At 34.5% G+C, this 17,129-nt stretch overlaps 1 protein-coding gene across 1 annotated transcript in view; it reads right to left on the reverse strand.

The window, feature by feature from the left end:
• Positions 1 to 17,129, reverse strand: part of ASCC3 (activating signal cointegrator 1 complex subunit 3) — a 263,876-nt gene that overhangs the window by 135,960 nt on the left and 110,787 nt on the right. The window contains exons 12-13 of the mRNA XM_063389711.1: positions 11,713 to 11,889; positions 8,507 to 8,578 (exon numbers count right to left, since the gene is read on the reverse strand). Coding sequence (XP_063245781.1) covers positions 8,507 to 8,578; positions 11,713 to 11,889 — 249 coding nt within the window. The remainder of the gene's footprint in view (positions 1 to 8,506; positions 8,579 to 11,712; positions 11,890 to 17,129) is intronic.

Here is a 17,129-nt window from a genome sequence, read left to right on the forward strand (position 1 = left end):
GCTGACAGAAATCCACAGACTTAACTTTCCACAATCATATAGACTGCTAATGAGTGGTCTGCAGTGTCTTATCTGAAAAACAGCCTTTAACATAGAGCTACTAAAACTTATCATGTATGGCTGCAAGACTGGTCAAGCTGCCTTTGCTACACTCGCAAGCAGTAAATCTGCTTAACAAATTAATAACTTAATAACTTAACACTTAGGTCATCCACAAGAGGCCAATTGGCTCAGGATGTACCTATCTATCTATTTATTACTTCATTTAAATAAAATTTTAGTCTACGAGAAGTTGCTCATCTGGAATTAGATTTGATTTTTTAAAAACAATTCAAGGAAAATTCATAAAATCAGAAAAAGAATAATTCTTAATAGTAGCACTTGTTACCTTTAACAGCTGTAATTACCAATACTGACAACACCATAGCCATGCAAGATTGCAGACATAAACTGAACATCTCATGCACTCATAATTAATGAGAAGATATTAAATTGGTGTTTCTGTCTGTGAATACCTGAGTACACATATACAGACAAACTACTACATAAATACAAGCATACATGCAAAAATTAGCCAGTGCATAGAAACATTGCACACAAACATTTAGAAGGCTCTCTAATTGGAGAATTATGGGGTTTTATAAACATAGCTTGTTATGGCATCCATTTCCAGCAATTTCCTCAGCTGTCCATAAAGGCAGCTGACAAGGTATAAGTGGAAAGTCAAAATAATTTGACCAGAATATAAAGAGGAAAATAGTACGTACATATCATTTGACAATAAGAAGAAACATCTGGAATAAAACACTTTTTGAAGTGCACAGGCACATCAATACACTATTTTCAATTAAAGTAAGAAATAAAATTTTATTTATACAGGCATAAGATTATATTAACTATTATAACCTTAAAGTTGAAAAGGCAGTTATTGCAGAAATGAAGAGCTTAAATTAATGATGAAGAGGCAGAACATAAAAATAGTGCATCATCACTGAACTATTTTGTGATTTTGTTAAAGAAATCACACATAGAAATGAGTCCTAATTGTGCAAAAACTGCAAAAGGAAACGATCCAAAACTCAATTCTTCATTTAATCAGCTGACAGAGAAATAACATTTAAAATCATCAGTCATAATTCAGCTATCCTGCCAGGTCACTTTACCTTCTGTATTTGTGTATTTTTATTCATACGTGTGCACACATTTAAACGCAGAAGCAATATATACACATATAAATGCAAATAAGCTACACCAGATGATGAAAGAGAAACAATCTGTACAGATACAGAGGTACAAAAAAACCAGGCTGAAATAAACTCTTTAAGGTCTAAAATGAAAATCAAGAAAAAAACCCCAATCAAGATGAAGAATACTTGTTAATAAATTCTATAACTTCTCAGACTTATTTGTCCAAAGCATGCTATAAACACAATTTCACCCAGGAAAAAATACTAGGACAAGCTTAATTCACAAGGTACTAAGACCCAGAGAGACCTCTAAAGAAAATACTGTTTTATTAAATCTTATCTCAAGACATGGCTATAAAAGCATTGTCAACAGCTCCAGTAACTAAGCTTATTAAACTTTTATCTTCACACGGCTTCTGCAGCCAAATAACAGCTGGAAAACTGATAATAAAGAAATTTAATCCATCATTTTTACAGATGAAATTAATACCTGTCAAATTCACTGCTGACAATTTAATGTAATAGATTTAAATTAACTGCTCTGTTTCTTTTTTAGTTTAAGATAGCTCAGAAAAACAAGATGATGCTTCTTAGTACTGCAAAGTTCAAGTCAATTACTGTACATAGAGAACAATTACAAAGTGAATGCTTTATGTACAATATGCATCACAGAATCAGTTCTGACTATATAAGTTTAAGTACAGTTTGTTTCTGATCCGAGACAAAAAAAAAAATCCTGTTTTGAAAGAGTAAAGTATTAAAACTCTGTGGATTTAATAATAATTAGATAACTACAAATTATCCCAAATTTTTTAAAAAATGTATTGCACCTCAAAATTATTTCTAATGAACTAAATGTGGACCAGTAGTGTAAGACAACATTTTAATTAAGAACATAAATTCTAATTATAAAGCAATCTTGATCTTCAGAAAATGGCACAGTAATCACCCAATGCATAGGTTAATTAAAAATGTTACAACTATACATGGCTCTATTCTGCACATTCATTTAATTTTAAAAGATAGAAGGTAAAAGCTTGTGACAGGTAAATCAGACGCAGTTGAGAAAATATTGCAAAAGCAGAAGAGAACACAATCCAGCCAAACCTAAAAAACAAGCTCAAATGAGAAGAGTAAAAGCTCAGAAACCAACAATGTACTTGAAAAAGCACTTTCTTCAAAAGGTTAAAAAACTGAATTGAAATAAGCACTAAATGGGCAGCTCAAAATCACCATTTGCAATGCATCAACAGGAACAGATGGTTTGTATAAAGCTGTTCATTGTTACTTTTCATCCACATTTTTCATCCCAGTAGTGAGATTTTTAACATGTTACTTCAAAAAAGGGTTGTTGTATCTCTACTGGTTTGCAGTTACCAGCTTTAGTTAAGTGGAGTTTTTAACTTTGTACAATAACTACTACTGCATTCCCTTTGTGATGTTGTGCTGAGGCTTTCAATGCCATATAGCATTTCAAAAATCCAAGTTCTTTGCAATGGACAACTTGGCATCTTTGGCCACTAGAAAAGCTGCTCCTTGCATAGTGAAACCTTTTCTTGTGAAGCTGTGATGTCTCCTCAGTATTTACTGACACCTTGAACCTTAAACAGCAAAGGCAATGAGAACCACAGAAAGGTGTCAGAACTTCCACAGGACAGCCAGTTTTTGCTATGAACTGGAAACACCAAGCTCAGTGAGAAAATGAACTTTCAAGGAATCACAGAATAAGCTGAGCCCAAAGGGATGCTCATGGATTGTCAAGTCCAATTTCTAGAGTTCCCCTGAGTACCAGACCTAAGTGAAAGAAAAGATACTGTCATGTCAGACACAGAAAACTCTGGAAAGCAATGGTAAAACATGAATTATTGTCTTTAAAAGGAGGAGAGATTTTGGAAGATAAGAGAATGCCAAAGGCACTCCAAGTTAAAAACTGTCATAAACAGACAAAATGGCAAAGGAGCAAAGTGCATTGAATATGGAACCAGGACTGGAACCTAGATATCTGTGACTGAAGACCAGTAACAGAGTCTTGAAAGTCAGCAAAAAAAGCCATACAGGAAAATCAGGTGCAGAGAGGAAAAGTAAGAGACCTGCTGAAACAACACCAAGGGCAAAGAAAATACAGGTCTTCTTTTGAAGGTGTAAGTAATATCAAATAGTATCACCTATAGGAAAAAAATAACAAGAAAATGGAGAAACAAAACAGGTGCGTAGTCTGGGGAGAGTGGCAAAAGAAGAGTTTTATGACTGCAGTTTGAGGAAGAACCTCCTTTCAAGGACTTCAGCAACAACTCTTCTAATACAATTGATAATAGAAGAAATTTATGGGATTTTTTTGCTTGAGTGAATTTCAAAAAAAAAGAAAGAAAAAAAGAAAAGGTAGTAAAGAGTAAGGTTCTGACAAACTCATAACAGCAAAAGTATTTAAGAGGTGATGGAGACAATGGGAGAAATGTGAGGTCATCTCCTGTAAACCACCTAAAGAGATAAACCAGCAAAAGTAACACCAGGAGACATAATGGATGTGATTTTATGAGTCAGAGTGAAAAATAGTTAACTCCCTAGGATACTAACTTAAACAACTGAACCTTGACAAAGAGAGCAGCAGTTCAATATAGTAGATAAAGGAATTTAACATGAAATCAAAATGTACACATGATATGTTTCAGAGGAATAACCAGACCCTTAAATATACTGTGTTATTTCTCAAAACTCCTAAAAATACTAGTACTTCTCAAGTCATAACATGACAAGGGTGTCATGTTATTGTCATAAATTGTTAAGATAAATACAGTCTGATATGCATTGTCCTAAACTGGTTACTGGAAGGAAAAGATTTAAATCAGAAGAATGGTGTGGAGGATGGTAGATTCACTGAAGTGACCTTGCAGCTGGGATTGTCTAGGCCTGGAGATTAACAGTATGGGAAATCCCATATGTCTATTGCTGGTTATGCTCTGTCTGTTTGGAGAAGTAGAATATCTGTGTTGAGATCACAAAGGTGTTCACAGACACCTGAAGGCACTCTCATGGACAAGCCTGGGATCACTGCCCTGAGAGAGTCATCAAAGTTCAGGAATCACAAAAAGCACAGGAAGACCACAGCACAGTGGTACAATGTGTGGGCCCCTGGTAAATGGGTGCTAACAGCAGCCCCACTGCCCATCAGGATGGGCTGAGCCTGGCAGTGCCTGCGCTGCCCCTTGTGTGTCTCTGCCACCCAGGTGCTGCTTCAGGGTCCTCCAGTTAGCAAGGCAATGAAAAAAATTAACTCCTTGCATTTCAGCCCAGGCTTGTGGTTGTTTCAGCTGCCTGCTTGTGTCGACACCCACCTGGGCAGTAATGTAATGTTTCAGTTTCTTATAAAAATGATGCCAACATGTGCAGTCTTCAGTCACTGTCTTTGCTGATCTCATGAGGTTCTCCACAGGCTATCTCAGAAAGGTGCTACTTGCACTCCAGAACTTGTTACCATTAGATGCCCCTCTCAACGGGCTGTAAAATGTGAATTTTTTTTCAGCTTTGTATCTGAAATAATCCTTTTGGTTGATGTGGCCCACTACTGGTGACTGTCTGAAAAAAGACAGCTGTAATAAGACTGAGGGAATGATTATTTTCAGTCACTTAGCCTTCACCTAGTCTTCAAGTGAAGAGTATGCTGGAAGAGAAATGCCAAAAAATTACTCCACCTGCAACTGAGCATGGAATCATATTTTCTGACAAATGGTGCATAATTTTTTTCTCTCATCATTTAAAGAATCTTTGTTTTATTAAGAGGTAGAAATAAAACTCTGAAAGTGGAAATTAGTCCAGGAAGATCTAACATCTTTTTAGATTATATCAGAACATAGCGAATTCAAAGTACAACATGAAAACAAACATTCACCAACTAATATCAAGCATGTCCCAGAAAAGCAGTCCCAGAAAAGCAGCACTAGAGGTTCTCACTCAAAGCTGTCTTAGGATCCACCAGAGAAAACTTCCAATAGATTTCTACATTGCTAGGAATCCTTCCAAATGAGCACACTGATTTAAAAAGTACTTGGGAAACCTTTGGGACATATTCTGATCTTCGTTATTCATGATAGGAAGTTTCTATAACAAAAATCCCAGAAAAGTCAGGAGGGCAAGCCATTTATCAAACTTCCTTATGTTAAACAAGAGGAGAAATGTGCTATAAGACAAATGTTATTGTTTCAGTTGCATTTGGTAATTCAAAGTGAAGCCTACAAATGAGATATCTCATTAGTTTGAGCAGATGGATCAAAATTAAAGACTGAATCACCAATTCTTGATTTCCCAGTAGCCAGGAAGAGCTTGAAGTCTTGCAGAGGACGGATGTTGAAATATCAACCTAAAACGCTTCCCTCCATCTGTCAAAACACATGCCTCTAGAATGCAACTACTCCTACCAACCTTAGGCTTAAGAAATGAAAATACACATACATCTAATAAAAACACATGGACATGCAAGTGTAGCCAAACCTCACATTGCAACCTACAACATGACAGTGACCATCAACATGAATTCCATTTCAGTAAATTATTTAGTTCTGCTATAGTAGAATTCATTGAGAATGAGTTAACAGAGCAGTAGCTAAACAATGCTGAATTTAATTCATTAAGACATTCAAAAGACTATGGTCAAGAATCCTAAAAGAGACAATATTGTGAAAGCTTGATGGCCACAGGAAAATCTACATTGACTCAAGCAACTTGAGTAAGGGGAACTGTTTTTCTCTGCTTCTGGTATTTCTTTCTTGCATTTCAGTATAAAACAGAACAGAGGTTTTAGGCTCTCTGGAGCATTGCTAATGAGATCTGTGTCTGTCACACATTATTACCTGAATAGATATAAAATCTCAACCATGCCCTGAATGTCATACAGATACACAACAGCTATGGATTCTTTTTTTTGTAAGTATTTGGAGGGAAGAGATGAACACATCTTTTTAAGAAACATATTTGGAAGCAACCACAGCTTTGTTAAAAAGCGTGGTTTGCACATATATGAATGTTAATATGTACACACATGAAGTTTGCACGTATATAATGTTATTAAATACAAGTTTTTACAGATAACACAAACCAAGAAAGGTAACAGAGCACAATGATAACAGCCTATGGTGAACGTGGACACAAGGTGGTGGGTTTCTGGAAATTTAGAAAATCAAAGGGTGCTCTCAAAATTGTGAAAAGATGCTGAAGAAAACCTTTCTAGTGTAATATTATTCATATTTGCTCATGATATTAATCTTCCACTATGGGGCAGGTATCTCAATGTAGATTTATCTATATGACCTTTTTTCCCCACTTTTTAAACATCTGCAGTTGGTCTAAAAACTAGACACATCATTTGTCATAGCAAACTCATTAAAAGGAAAACTCAGATTTTTCATGTGGCACAGTACTACATATTATAATTGGGCAATGAGCTGATGTGCTTGTGTCTGCATCGTCAAAGCCTGTATACTGGTACTCGTATAAAATTCATTTCAGGTTATGATATTTTGTTTCATAAATATTAAGACCAATATGAATTAAAACAGTGCAAAGAAAAGTCCAGTGTAACTGGCTGCTATTTAGATGTTCTAAATGAGAGTTCTGCAACATAGCAGAATGAACACTTTCAAACAAAGAAAATTTACAATCATATGAATCAAATTAACCAAAGTGTTCTGAAATCAAACCAATATTTACATAGCAAGGGAAACCACACTTCTGCTTTGTCCAAAATTACACTTATATGGCGATTGGTTTGAAATACAATATTCAGAAACTGAGACCAGCAACAATGCCCTTTTCTGAAACTGTAACATTAAGTAGACTACAGTTCTTCTCTTCACATTTAAAACTGTAGCTCACACCTAAAAAGGCTCATGCATTCAGCTGCCAGTATAGGAACTAAAATTATTTTCAAGAAAAGCTACAAAAAATCTCCTACTAGAATTGAAAAACTTACTGTACTTGAATCTTTTCAAATAATATCATATATGTTTGCTTTTTTCCCTCAGTGTGAAGGAAAGAGAGGGGAAGAAAGTTGCAGTAAATATGCCAAAACAGCATACAGACTCCCTGCTGGGAATCCAAGATACACCACTTAGATATTACTGATTTAAAGACTCTGCCACTTGCACAAGTGAAAATAAACAAAGTCAAAACAAGAAATGAAAGGTAAGAAACTAAACGTACTTCAGTGTTATGAATTTGGTAGTTTGTGTATAATTGACAATGAGGAGAAAACAAACAAAAGTTCCCTTGGTACTGCTAAAAAAATTTCATTAACAGTCTTCACTTAGGAAAATAACAGTATTTCCATAAGTAATCTTCATGAAAGTTTTCTGAAAATAACAACAATAACTGATATCAACAAGACAAGACAAGTAGAAGAATGGAGCTAAAGCAAGGCAGTGGGGGCAGGAGGACTGGGAGGCTGTTGCTGAAGTATTTTTTCCCTTCCCAAGTCATAAAACAACTGTTCATCTTTCAAAAAACACAATGAATTTTTTTGTGAAAAGGAAAAATTGTGCAATTCTTAGTGTGACTTTATAGGACAGAGTTTCCCTCTTTTATATATATGTTATTTACTGAAAAGCCTCTTCATGCATCATAGAGCACTAGGATTTGTTCTTGAAGGGGTGCCATACCTGCTTTACGTGCAAAGTTTCAACAAAAATGAGACACTTGTGTGGGAGTAACTCAGGACCACAATCATAACAGAATGAGAAACTGTTCAGGCAAATGAGTTAGGCCCATATTCTTAGTTGAGGGGAACGTCAGACTTGAAAATTGACTGCAGGAACCTCTATTGTAAAGCAAAGTGAAGGATTACTTCCTTTAAAAAGAAAACAAAACACAAACCCCAGGATATTTCAAATTACTTATGCTGAGCCCTTATACACCATGTCTTGAATGCTGCATAATTCTCATCCCTCATCTCTAACACAAAAGACTAGCATTTGAAAGATATAGGAAAGGCTAAGAATAATAATTAACTGCTTCATTTTTGATTTTTTGTGTACCTGTTGTAAGGTCTCTAAAGTACTGACCTACTTTGCCGTGTAACTTTAAAAGAAAGTGATATAAATACACATTAATTACGTTATGGATACAGAAAGTACTGACAATTTTGACCTCTGTTAGAAGCCAACACTATTTAGTCAGTTTACATTTCCTTGCATGCTGTTTCTATAAAGTGTTTGTAGGCTTAGAGGCTACCTCTGAAGTAACATATAGAAGAATAATTCCTAATACATCACTGTGATGATTTAATTTCTTTATGTATGTTCTGAATGGAAACTAAACAAAAAAATAAATACCTGGTGTCCAGCCATTATTTGCTTCAGTACACTTTCATAACATACTTCATCCATATGATTCAGCTGCTGCACCTGAAAAACAAACATTACAGTCCATATTAAAATAATCTGTCTTTACAGATTATTTGCTATGTATTAAACAATTCAGAGTGATCCATGAAAGATAAATTTTATTATGCAATTAAATTTACAATATATCAATTCCCATTCCAACAATAGCATTTTGTTTTTAAATTCAGAAATAAAACATGAAAATACATAGATAAAATATGAGTAATGGCAATTAATTGAAAATTTATTATGTGGCTTTGCTGGTGTTTTTTAATGACTAAAGAGAAGTAACCCAGTTCTTTATTTTATCTGTTTCATATTTAGGAATCTTATTTCTACAAGACACTGAGGAAATATCAATTTAATATCTCTTATCTAAAATTAAGCCTTTCTATTAGGTATACAAAAATAGTTCTTATATTGCATACATACATATTTTTTTATCTCCAGGAAATTACTGATAGTTTTCTGCCATAGAGAACAGAGATTTCTTCATAGTTGGGTCATGCACAGAGAACATTGTGAGTACCATGTAGAGAGTTTCCAATTATAGACAAATAAAATGTTTAAGAAAGATTCCAGTAGAAATGAAGAGCATTCTTCAACCTAATTTAAAGATTTTTTTTTTCTATTTTGTTAATGCATTACAATATAAAAACCATGTATCTACTTGAATGTACCTCAGTATTAAGGTTGTGACAAATCTAAATAAATAAATAAAGTCCAATAACATAGCAATCATCCGATTCTTCTATTGTGCATTTGTGTCTTATAACCAAATTGTTTTGGCACAAAGAAATGTTCTACAAAAGCATGTACAAATTTCAAAATGGAAATTTCATTCTTGGAGTTACCTAGAATAGATGAAAGTTGAAAAACACAGCTTTAAAATCGCTTTAGAGGAAAGAGAACATTTGAATTTGAAACTGTATGAAATATGCTAATAAAATGATGAGAAAATATGGGCATGTATGCTAGAGACAAGCACCCAGACTAATTCTTAAAATAAGAGGTAAGCATTTTATCAAATATGGTTTTTCAAATAATAATTATTATTAAAGGAGAAATCATTAACGAGAAACTTACAAGAGCAGTGCATAGACACATGAACAAATATATATATATACACACACATACTATAAAATTAACTTTACATATCCTTTGCATTTATACCTAAAGAGAAAAACATAAACATGCATAAATAAAAACCCCCTGATATTAAAGAAAAACATCTGAAATTAACAGACCTTGACTGAAGAAGCCAAACCTTAGTCTTGGTGCCATATGCTCCAAGAATTTCAACATAGAGAGTTTTAAGAGCTTTTCTGGATAACTTCTATGCCTAATAAATACATCATGCTGTCCTTGCCTTTGAAAGCTTGCCTACACTTAGCAAGTGACTCTGTAAATTGCTAATTTGGGCTGAGTATTTCTGGGTGCAGGATTTCAGCAAACTGTGGCAAAGAATCTACTGAAAGTAACTAAGATCCCTCTATCTCCTTGCAGCTCATTCACGTGCATATAGACACAGCCCTGACTGCACTTGCTGATGGTCTGCAATGACAGCTTTTCAGCCTGTGCTTTCTTACACTGCTTTCCTCCTCTCATGAAGACCACAAGGATGTTGATATTGCCAATAATTAGGCAGTTTTAGAATTAGTTTTATCCTGAACAGAATCTTATTAGAATTAAGAAAGAGGCTTAATACCTCTACATTTTGTTTGCTGTAAAGTGTATTATCTTTATTATCTTGATTGTAAAATATATTTTGCTCTGTGAAATTGTAATGACAATCTGCTGAAAAACAAAAGAAGAACTCCTGGCTGTGGTGTTATCAAAACAGTCTGCCAGGTGTTCACATTTCAGAATAACTATTACCTCCTAATATTTCCTCATCTCCTTATGCTTCTTTAGAAAATTATTGGTTTTTTAATAATTTCAAATTTTACAAGATTTATTTATATCTTTGATTTTTTGAAACCTAAATGCATTCTAAAGTGAGTATGAAGAAAGAGAGTATTTTTTCTTACTATATAGTGAAAATAAATTAAATATTAGATTCAAGTAGCAGTGAAAGATGAATTGGAAGTAACAGCAAGTAAGAGTGAAGGTAGTAAAAGCAATTAATGAAGACTAAAATATGCAAATCATGCTAAGCACCCTATGGTAAACTATTCTTATGAGTATAGATTTGAAACATCTCCCTACAGTTGTAAAGTAAGTTCCTCTTCTGCACTGCAGATAGAATGACTACTTAAATAACCTAGTAAGAAAGGCAATGTCCATTTTTACGAAAACCAAATAATATGCTATGATTGACTGAGCTACGAAATTAACTTTTGATTGAAAATGTCTTGTTTTTTATTAATTTAAGTCATAGGTGAACAATATTTTTTGAAAGTTAAACTACATAAACCTTAATTACAAGCTAATGATATGCATAGGAAATCTATATAAAATGTTTGTATAAAGTCCTATATTTAAAAAACTATAATTTACATGTCAAGTGTCACTGCACTAATGATTTTTAATAAGAATATTATACCTGATCATTGTATTAATGCTTCCCAAAATGAGCAATAGCACAAAGAGTAAAGAAGCTTTTTTAGGGATTACTTTAAATACAGCTTCTATCAAATATGTACATATGATAATTAATTGTCTTAGCATTCTAAGGTTTTCACCAGTAACTTTAGTATTAATGCACGTTGTGTTTATATAGATATACATATCTCCAGATTTAAAAAAAATAGTATTTTTCTTATCGCATTCCCCTCGTGCATCCTTACAGCCAAACAAGACGCACCACGTGGAAACCTGAAATGAAAGAGTCAGAATAATCAGCTGCTAACATGACTCTGCAGTTGAAGGTGGTGATTTCTTCTTCACCAAGCAAAATTTAGTAGTGAAGAAGTGGCAATGCAAAGCTAAATAACTGTATCCAACTGCAACAAGGCCAGCTTACATGCATGGTACATTAAAGAAAGAAGATTCTTAAAGCACCTTTCAATTATCTTTATGCAAAAAAAATATGCTTCAAAAAACACCTGTAGTATAATAAACAAGAATCCCATACCTGTACATACATGAAGCATAATCAAAATAAACAGAGACCACAAACAGCAACCCTTTCTTTGGCATTCATGATTCCTTACCTTATTGGTTGTCTTGATTCCTATAAAGGTTTGTCCCAGAGGTACAGGTCGGAAACGGCCATCAAAGTAGAATAATCCAATGTAGGGATTGACGTGTAGAAATGTAGCAACATCAAGATAATTGGGTAATGTAGCTGAAAGGCCCAAAATCCTAATCATGCTTTGTGTGGATTCAACCTATCAAAAAAATCAGAAAAACTGTAAATTTTCCAACTGTTGTAAGTCAAGGAATTAAGCATGGAGTTGTAAAACATCTCTTATAAAACATTAATGTGAAAGATACAGTTAACACTTTTTAAAGATGAACAATACATGTGAGTTAGTGATTATCCTGAACTGAAGAAACCAGTGCATTCTGCAATTCCACCAAATCTTGCTTATTCATCTTTCTATTTTATTGTACTTTTGCCCTCCAAAAGGTTAGCTAGTCATTGACACGGAGGAACAATAGCAGAAAACAGGCTTTGTCAAGAAGGGATAGTCCAATTTTTAGGCAAAACCGTGATACATGATTTGTTGATTTTTCTTCCTTAGTCCAAATCAGACCACTATTCTGGAAAAAAAAAAAAGGAATCGAATTTGTACCACTCCTCTGTCTTAGGTTTTTGCTTCCACTACTCTCATAGACAATGTATTCTAGTTCTCTGTAACTGGCATTTCCTTCTAATTGCTTCTTACTTTTTTTCAACTTGAATTCAAATGTTTGGTTTATATGCCTTCCCATTTAATAAGGGACAAAAAAGGTGCTTTACAACTAAACGTTCTGTTCCACACGGAAGCCTGCATATTATATGTATTTTCAGGTAATTTTCAAAATGAATGAAAGCACACAGAAGACCTGAATGAAAAAAGTACACAAGAATTTTCCCATTTCCTTCTGGAACATTAGGAGTTGCGTAGGCTGGCTTACAACTAGCATAATTATTTAAAACCACAGTTCACAGTAATTTTATTATAAAGGCTTTTTAGACACTGTAACTGAAGCCATATATGACGTTCTCAGCTAGTCACAAATGCGTGAATGTCTCAAGTAAGTCTGGTAAATTCCACCTGGCTTAATCCTATTAAAAAAAATTAGGTTTTACTAAGAATGCAGATTTTGATTTACTCAGCTGTTCTGAGTTCAAGTGAAAGGAATGCAATTAAAACAGTTGAATTAAAAATTTTCAAAATGGACAATTAAAAAAGCAAATGGAAAGCATTATCAAGGAAGACAAAATAACACCACACCATAATCCAGACCTGAAGAATAGGAAGCACACCAAAATATTAAACTAAATCTCAAATGGCCCCAAACACCATAGACAACAAGCAGACCAAGTCAACCACTACATTGCCTGGTAATAGGCACATGTTCTGTGGCAAACATTTGGTCACTAAAACTGTTGCTGCAAACAACTAAATGACACAGAAAAGCTGCAGACCAATTCTGCACTTGCACAAGAGCAGTTTTCCAAAAGAAAGCCTCAATAAAATCGGATATGTAAATGCAAACTAGGACAAATAAGAGATTTCATTTTCACATGTCTTCCATCTACAGGGAACAAAAGCAGTGTTCAAGAGAACAAAAAAGCTTTCTCTCATACACATCTTTCTATGGCTGGATTATGCGATGACCTAAGGGCTACAGTCATCATCAACCACACAGTTTGAGGTTTTTGAGGTTTGGGGTTTTTTTGAGAGGTGGGGAGGTGTGTAGGATGGGTTGTTTCCTCTTTTGTCTACTTGGATTTTTCTGGTTTTGGCATGGTCCACTGGAGTACCACATCCTTCTGCACTGACCTCACTAACTGCAGGGCTGTTTCTCATGTTTTTTTCCATCACAACACTTCCTGCACAGTGCTCTTACCCTTTCTTAAACATGCTTTACCAGAGGTGCCACCACCTCTGGCTGGTTTGAGCCTGCTGTTCAGCCACAGCCATCCCTCACCAAGGTCCACTGCAGCCACCTGGGCATCTGTGTTGCAAAAGTTTGAATTTACTTAGTGTTTATACACCTTATTTTTAAGCTTCAACCTGTAAGCACAATTACCACTTGCTGATACATGTATCCCATAGATTGTTCACAATTGCCTGATAATAAGTACAGGAATCTTACAGTGCAACTGAGCTCCCATCTGGAAAACATTACTTAATTTTGCTGAATTCAATAACAATTTTTTTTTCAAATCTCCTTAGAGCCTGAAAGCACTAGTTTGAAAGTATGCTTGGTTCCATCTGAAGGCAATAAAGCATTTCAAGTACTTAAACAATTAACAGGAACACTGCTTAATAACCATGGACATATGTATTTTTACAGCAATTAAATATAAGATTTTTTTCAAAGACTTCTTCTAAAATAAAAGCAGTCCCTAGAGAACAGCTACAATTTACTGAGCGTTGCCAGTTTCAAAACCTTAGTAAAACAAAGAAGCCACTTGATGTCACTGACCTGGTAATTGACCCTGGAGCTAAGGAACTTATTGAAAATCCTGAATTAACATTTCACATGACAACTGAAGCTGACAGTTAACACAAGCAAGTAATTAAGATGACTAATATATTTAGAGAACATTTTTTAAACCCTTTCAACTAGACCAGGTTGTTTACTGCCCCAGCACTTCAAGGGATAGGACATCCAGAACTCTGGGAACCCTATTTCACTGCCTCACCACCTTCACATTCAAGATCACCTTCCTAACATCCAAACTAACCCTACTGTCAGTTTAAAGCCATTCCCCCTTGTCTTATCACTACATGCCCTTGTAAAAAGTCCCTCTTCAACTTTCTTGTAAGTGGGCTTCAGGTACTGAAAAGTAGTAAGATGACCCAGGTGACTTCATTTCTCCAGGCTGAATACTCCCAGTTCTCCCAGCCTTTTCCCAAGGCGAAGGTACTCCATTCTTCTAATCATCTTATTAAGACTCTAAATCACTCCATCAATTTCCTTAATTTCTTTGGAGGCCATGCAAACAAAAAAAAACCCCTATTTTTTACCATCTACTTTTATATTTGATCACAAAAAAAAAAAATACAATTTATGTACATATATAAAATAATGAAGACACAAAAAGAGGAACACTTACACAAAAATAAAAAATGTATCATAACAATCCTTCCAATTATTTTATGTCCAGATCAAATTCAAACTGTAAAGTAAACACCTATGTGTTTACTTTATGCATGATGACAGAGAATAAAGGGCTTTTATTCTTTTAATTATACATGGCAATATAAAAACAGCAGTGACTAAAACTGTGCTAAACTTAAAAAAAAAAAAAGACTACCTGAATATGCAACCATTTTACGATTTATTTTTTGCATTTTGTCTGTGATTATAATTCAGTTTCAACTATGTATCTATTATTCATCTATTCAAGCTGGAAACTTGATTTTCTATAATGGTTTCTAGAATTCAAACACATTTTTATGACAGAGTTTGCTGCATACATTTTTCAACTACTTTTCTGACTTCCCCTTGAAGAGAAAGCCCTAACATCTTTTACTCTCAGGTGCTTCTAAAGAACAGTAAGCCTTGAAAGTGTACAGATGCCTTTTGTAAATACAGATCATTCAAAAATTAGTATTTTCCAACTACTGGATCACTTATTATTTGATCCTAGAAATCCCAATTAGAGATTATGCCTGCATATACAAGAAACCATGAACCCACAGCCTTTTCCTGAAATGGCAGTAGAAATTATTGATAACACATTTAGGATGACAACGTTCTAGTTACATTGCATATTGGTGGCTGGTGGTAGGCAGCTAAGTGCCTTTTCCTCACTACTGAAACACACCCTCTAGCATTTCATTCTTTATATGTGTTTAATTATCCCAGTAAAATAATAAGTGCCATTTGAAATTCACAAGGCTTTCCTTGAAAAGGAAACTGAACTGAGACAGTACTTGCACATCAGGTTCTTTAAAAGTCTTACTAAGTTTTATGGGCTTGATGTTACACTGTGGAAGTGAGAAATAAAATTGCCATTGTTATATTTAATTGACATATCTAATTAGTATATCTAATTCAGAAACATTTTTGATGGCATGTGGAGAATTGACAGCATGTCCACCAGACATACTCACAGAACATGATTACCTCACCATGAAATTCCACATATGCAGAAAAATAATCAGAAGATAGCTATCCAGTATCGATTTCCACACAAGCATCATCTGTGTTTACGCTGTAAATGGATAAAGGATCAGGTATGGGAAGTGCCTCTCTGGATTGTAAATTGATCACAGCAGGATCATTTTCTTCCTAATAGGTTTTAAGATTTGCATATCATCTCGTTACATTACAGCTGCCACTTGAGAGCATACAGACTGTGCATAGAGATACTCTTTTATCTGACTTCTAAAGTTCTTCCTGAACTTTGTGATCTTGGCAGCCTTCCCATTTCCATGTATTAAAATAACACATTCACAGAATGAATTACAATCAAGTTGGAAAGCATATCTCTGATTGTTCAACTTGAGCACAGAATTAAGTGAAGCAGACAAGTTTACACATTCTAATCTTTGAAGAATTGTCTGCTGGTTAGAAATTAATCTGATATTCAGATGACCCAGGATCATTTCAACACACCCTCTACAGTCAGCCTTTATGCCCTTCAGATGTACACTAAAGACAAGACACTCGGAAAACTAGAGACAAGCATTTCTTAGTTTTTAATGCAGATATGCAAGAAGATGAATTCTTAACTTAGGTTCCTGAGTCCTCTGTTCAGTGGTAGTAAGAATAAAGTACTACATATGGGATTCACATTAGTTATTAGTGGGATATGATCATACCCACAGAATGGCTCTATGTCTCACTCGCTCACAGGACCTGTGCTATTTATCCAAAACAAAGGAGAAACTGAAATGGAAAAAGAACTGTGCAGGGCTTAGAGCATTAAAACAAACAAAAAAAAGAATTAACTGTTTCAAAATTACTAAGCAGGAAGTTTCTTAGAATGTTTCATCAGTGTTTATTTGTTTATTGCTATATTGTTTACTAGTAATGAAAGAGTTAAATTGTCAGTAAGTCCACATAGGTGCAGTTGTCTAGTTTTAAGAACAAAAATGGAAAAAACAGTGAAATTGCAAACCCAAAGTACATAGTAAAAATGCAATTACTAATACAGTTTTGAAGATTCTATATAGGACGTTATCTACAACTCACTCTGCACAGAATGCATTTGTTACTAGGCAACCATCTAGTTAAGTAATTTTATTAGTTTTACTCTGCATCCAATGAACCCTGAAAATACTGTGATCTCAGTCCTCCATTTAGAATATACTTAAAAATCTAGAGGTACTGAAAAAATGTAACCATGCAGAAAGCAGTATTAGAAGCCATATTATTCTCCCTTAGTTAAATATTAGTATGCATTACCTTGTCTTAAGAAATGACATTTTGCATATATCTGTTAGGAGATTTCTATACC

The sequence above is a fragment of the Prinia subflava genome, chromosome 2, assembly GCF_021018805.1.
Source record: "Prinia subflava isolate CZ2003 ecotype Zambia chromosome 2, Cam_Psub_1.2, whole genome shotgun sequence".
NCBI classification, from domain to species: domain Eukaryota; kingdom Metazoa; phylum Chordata; class Aves; order Passeriformes; family Cisticolidae; genus Prinia; species Prinia subflava.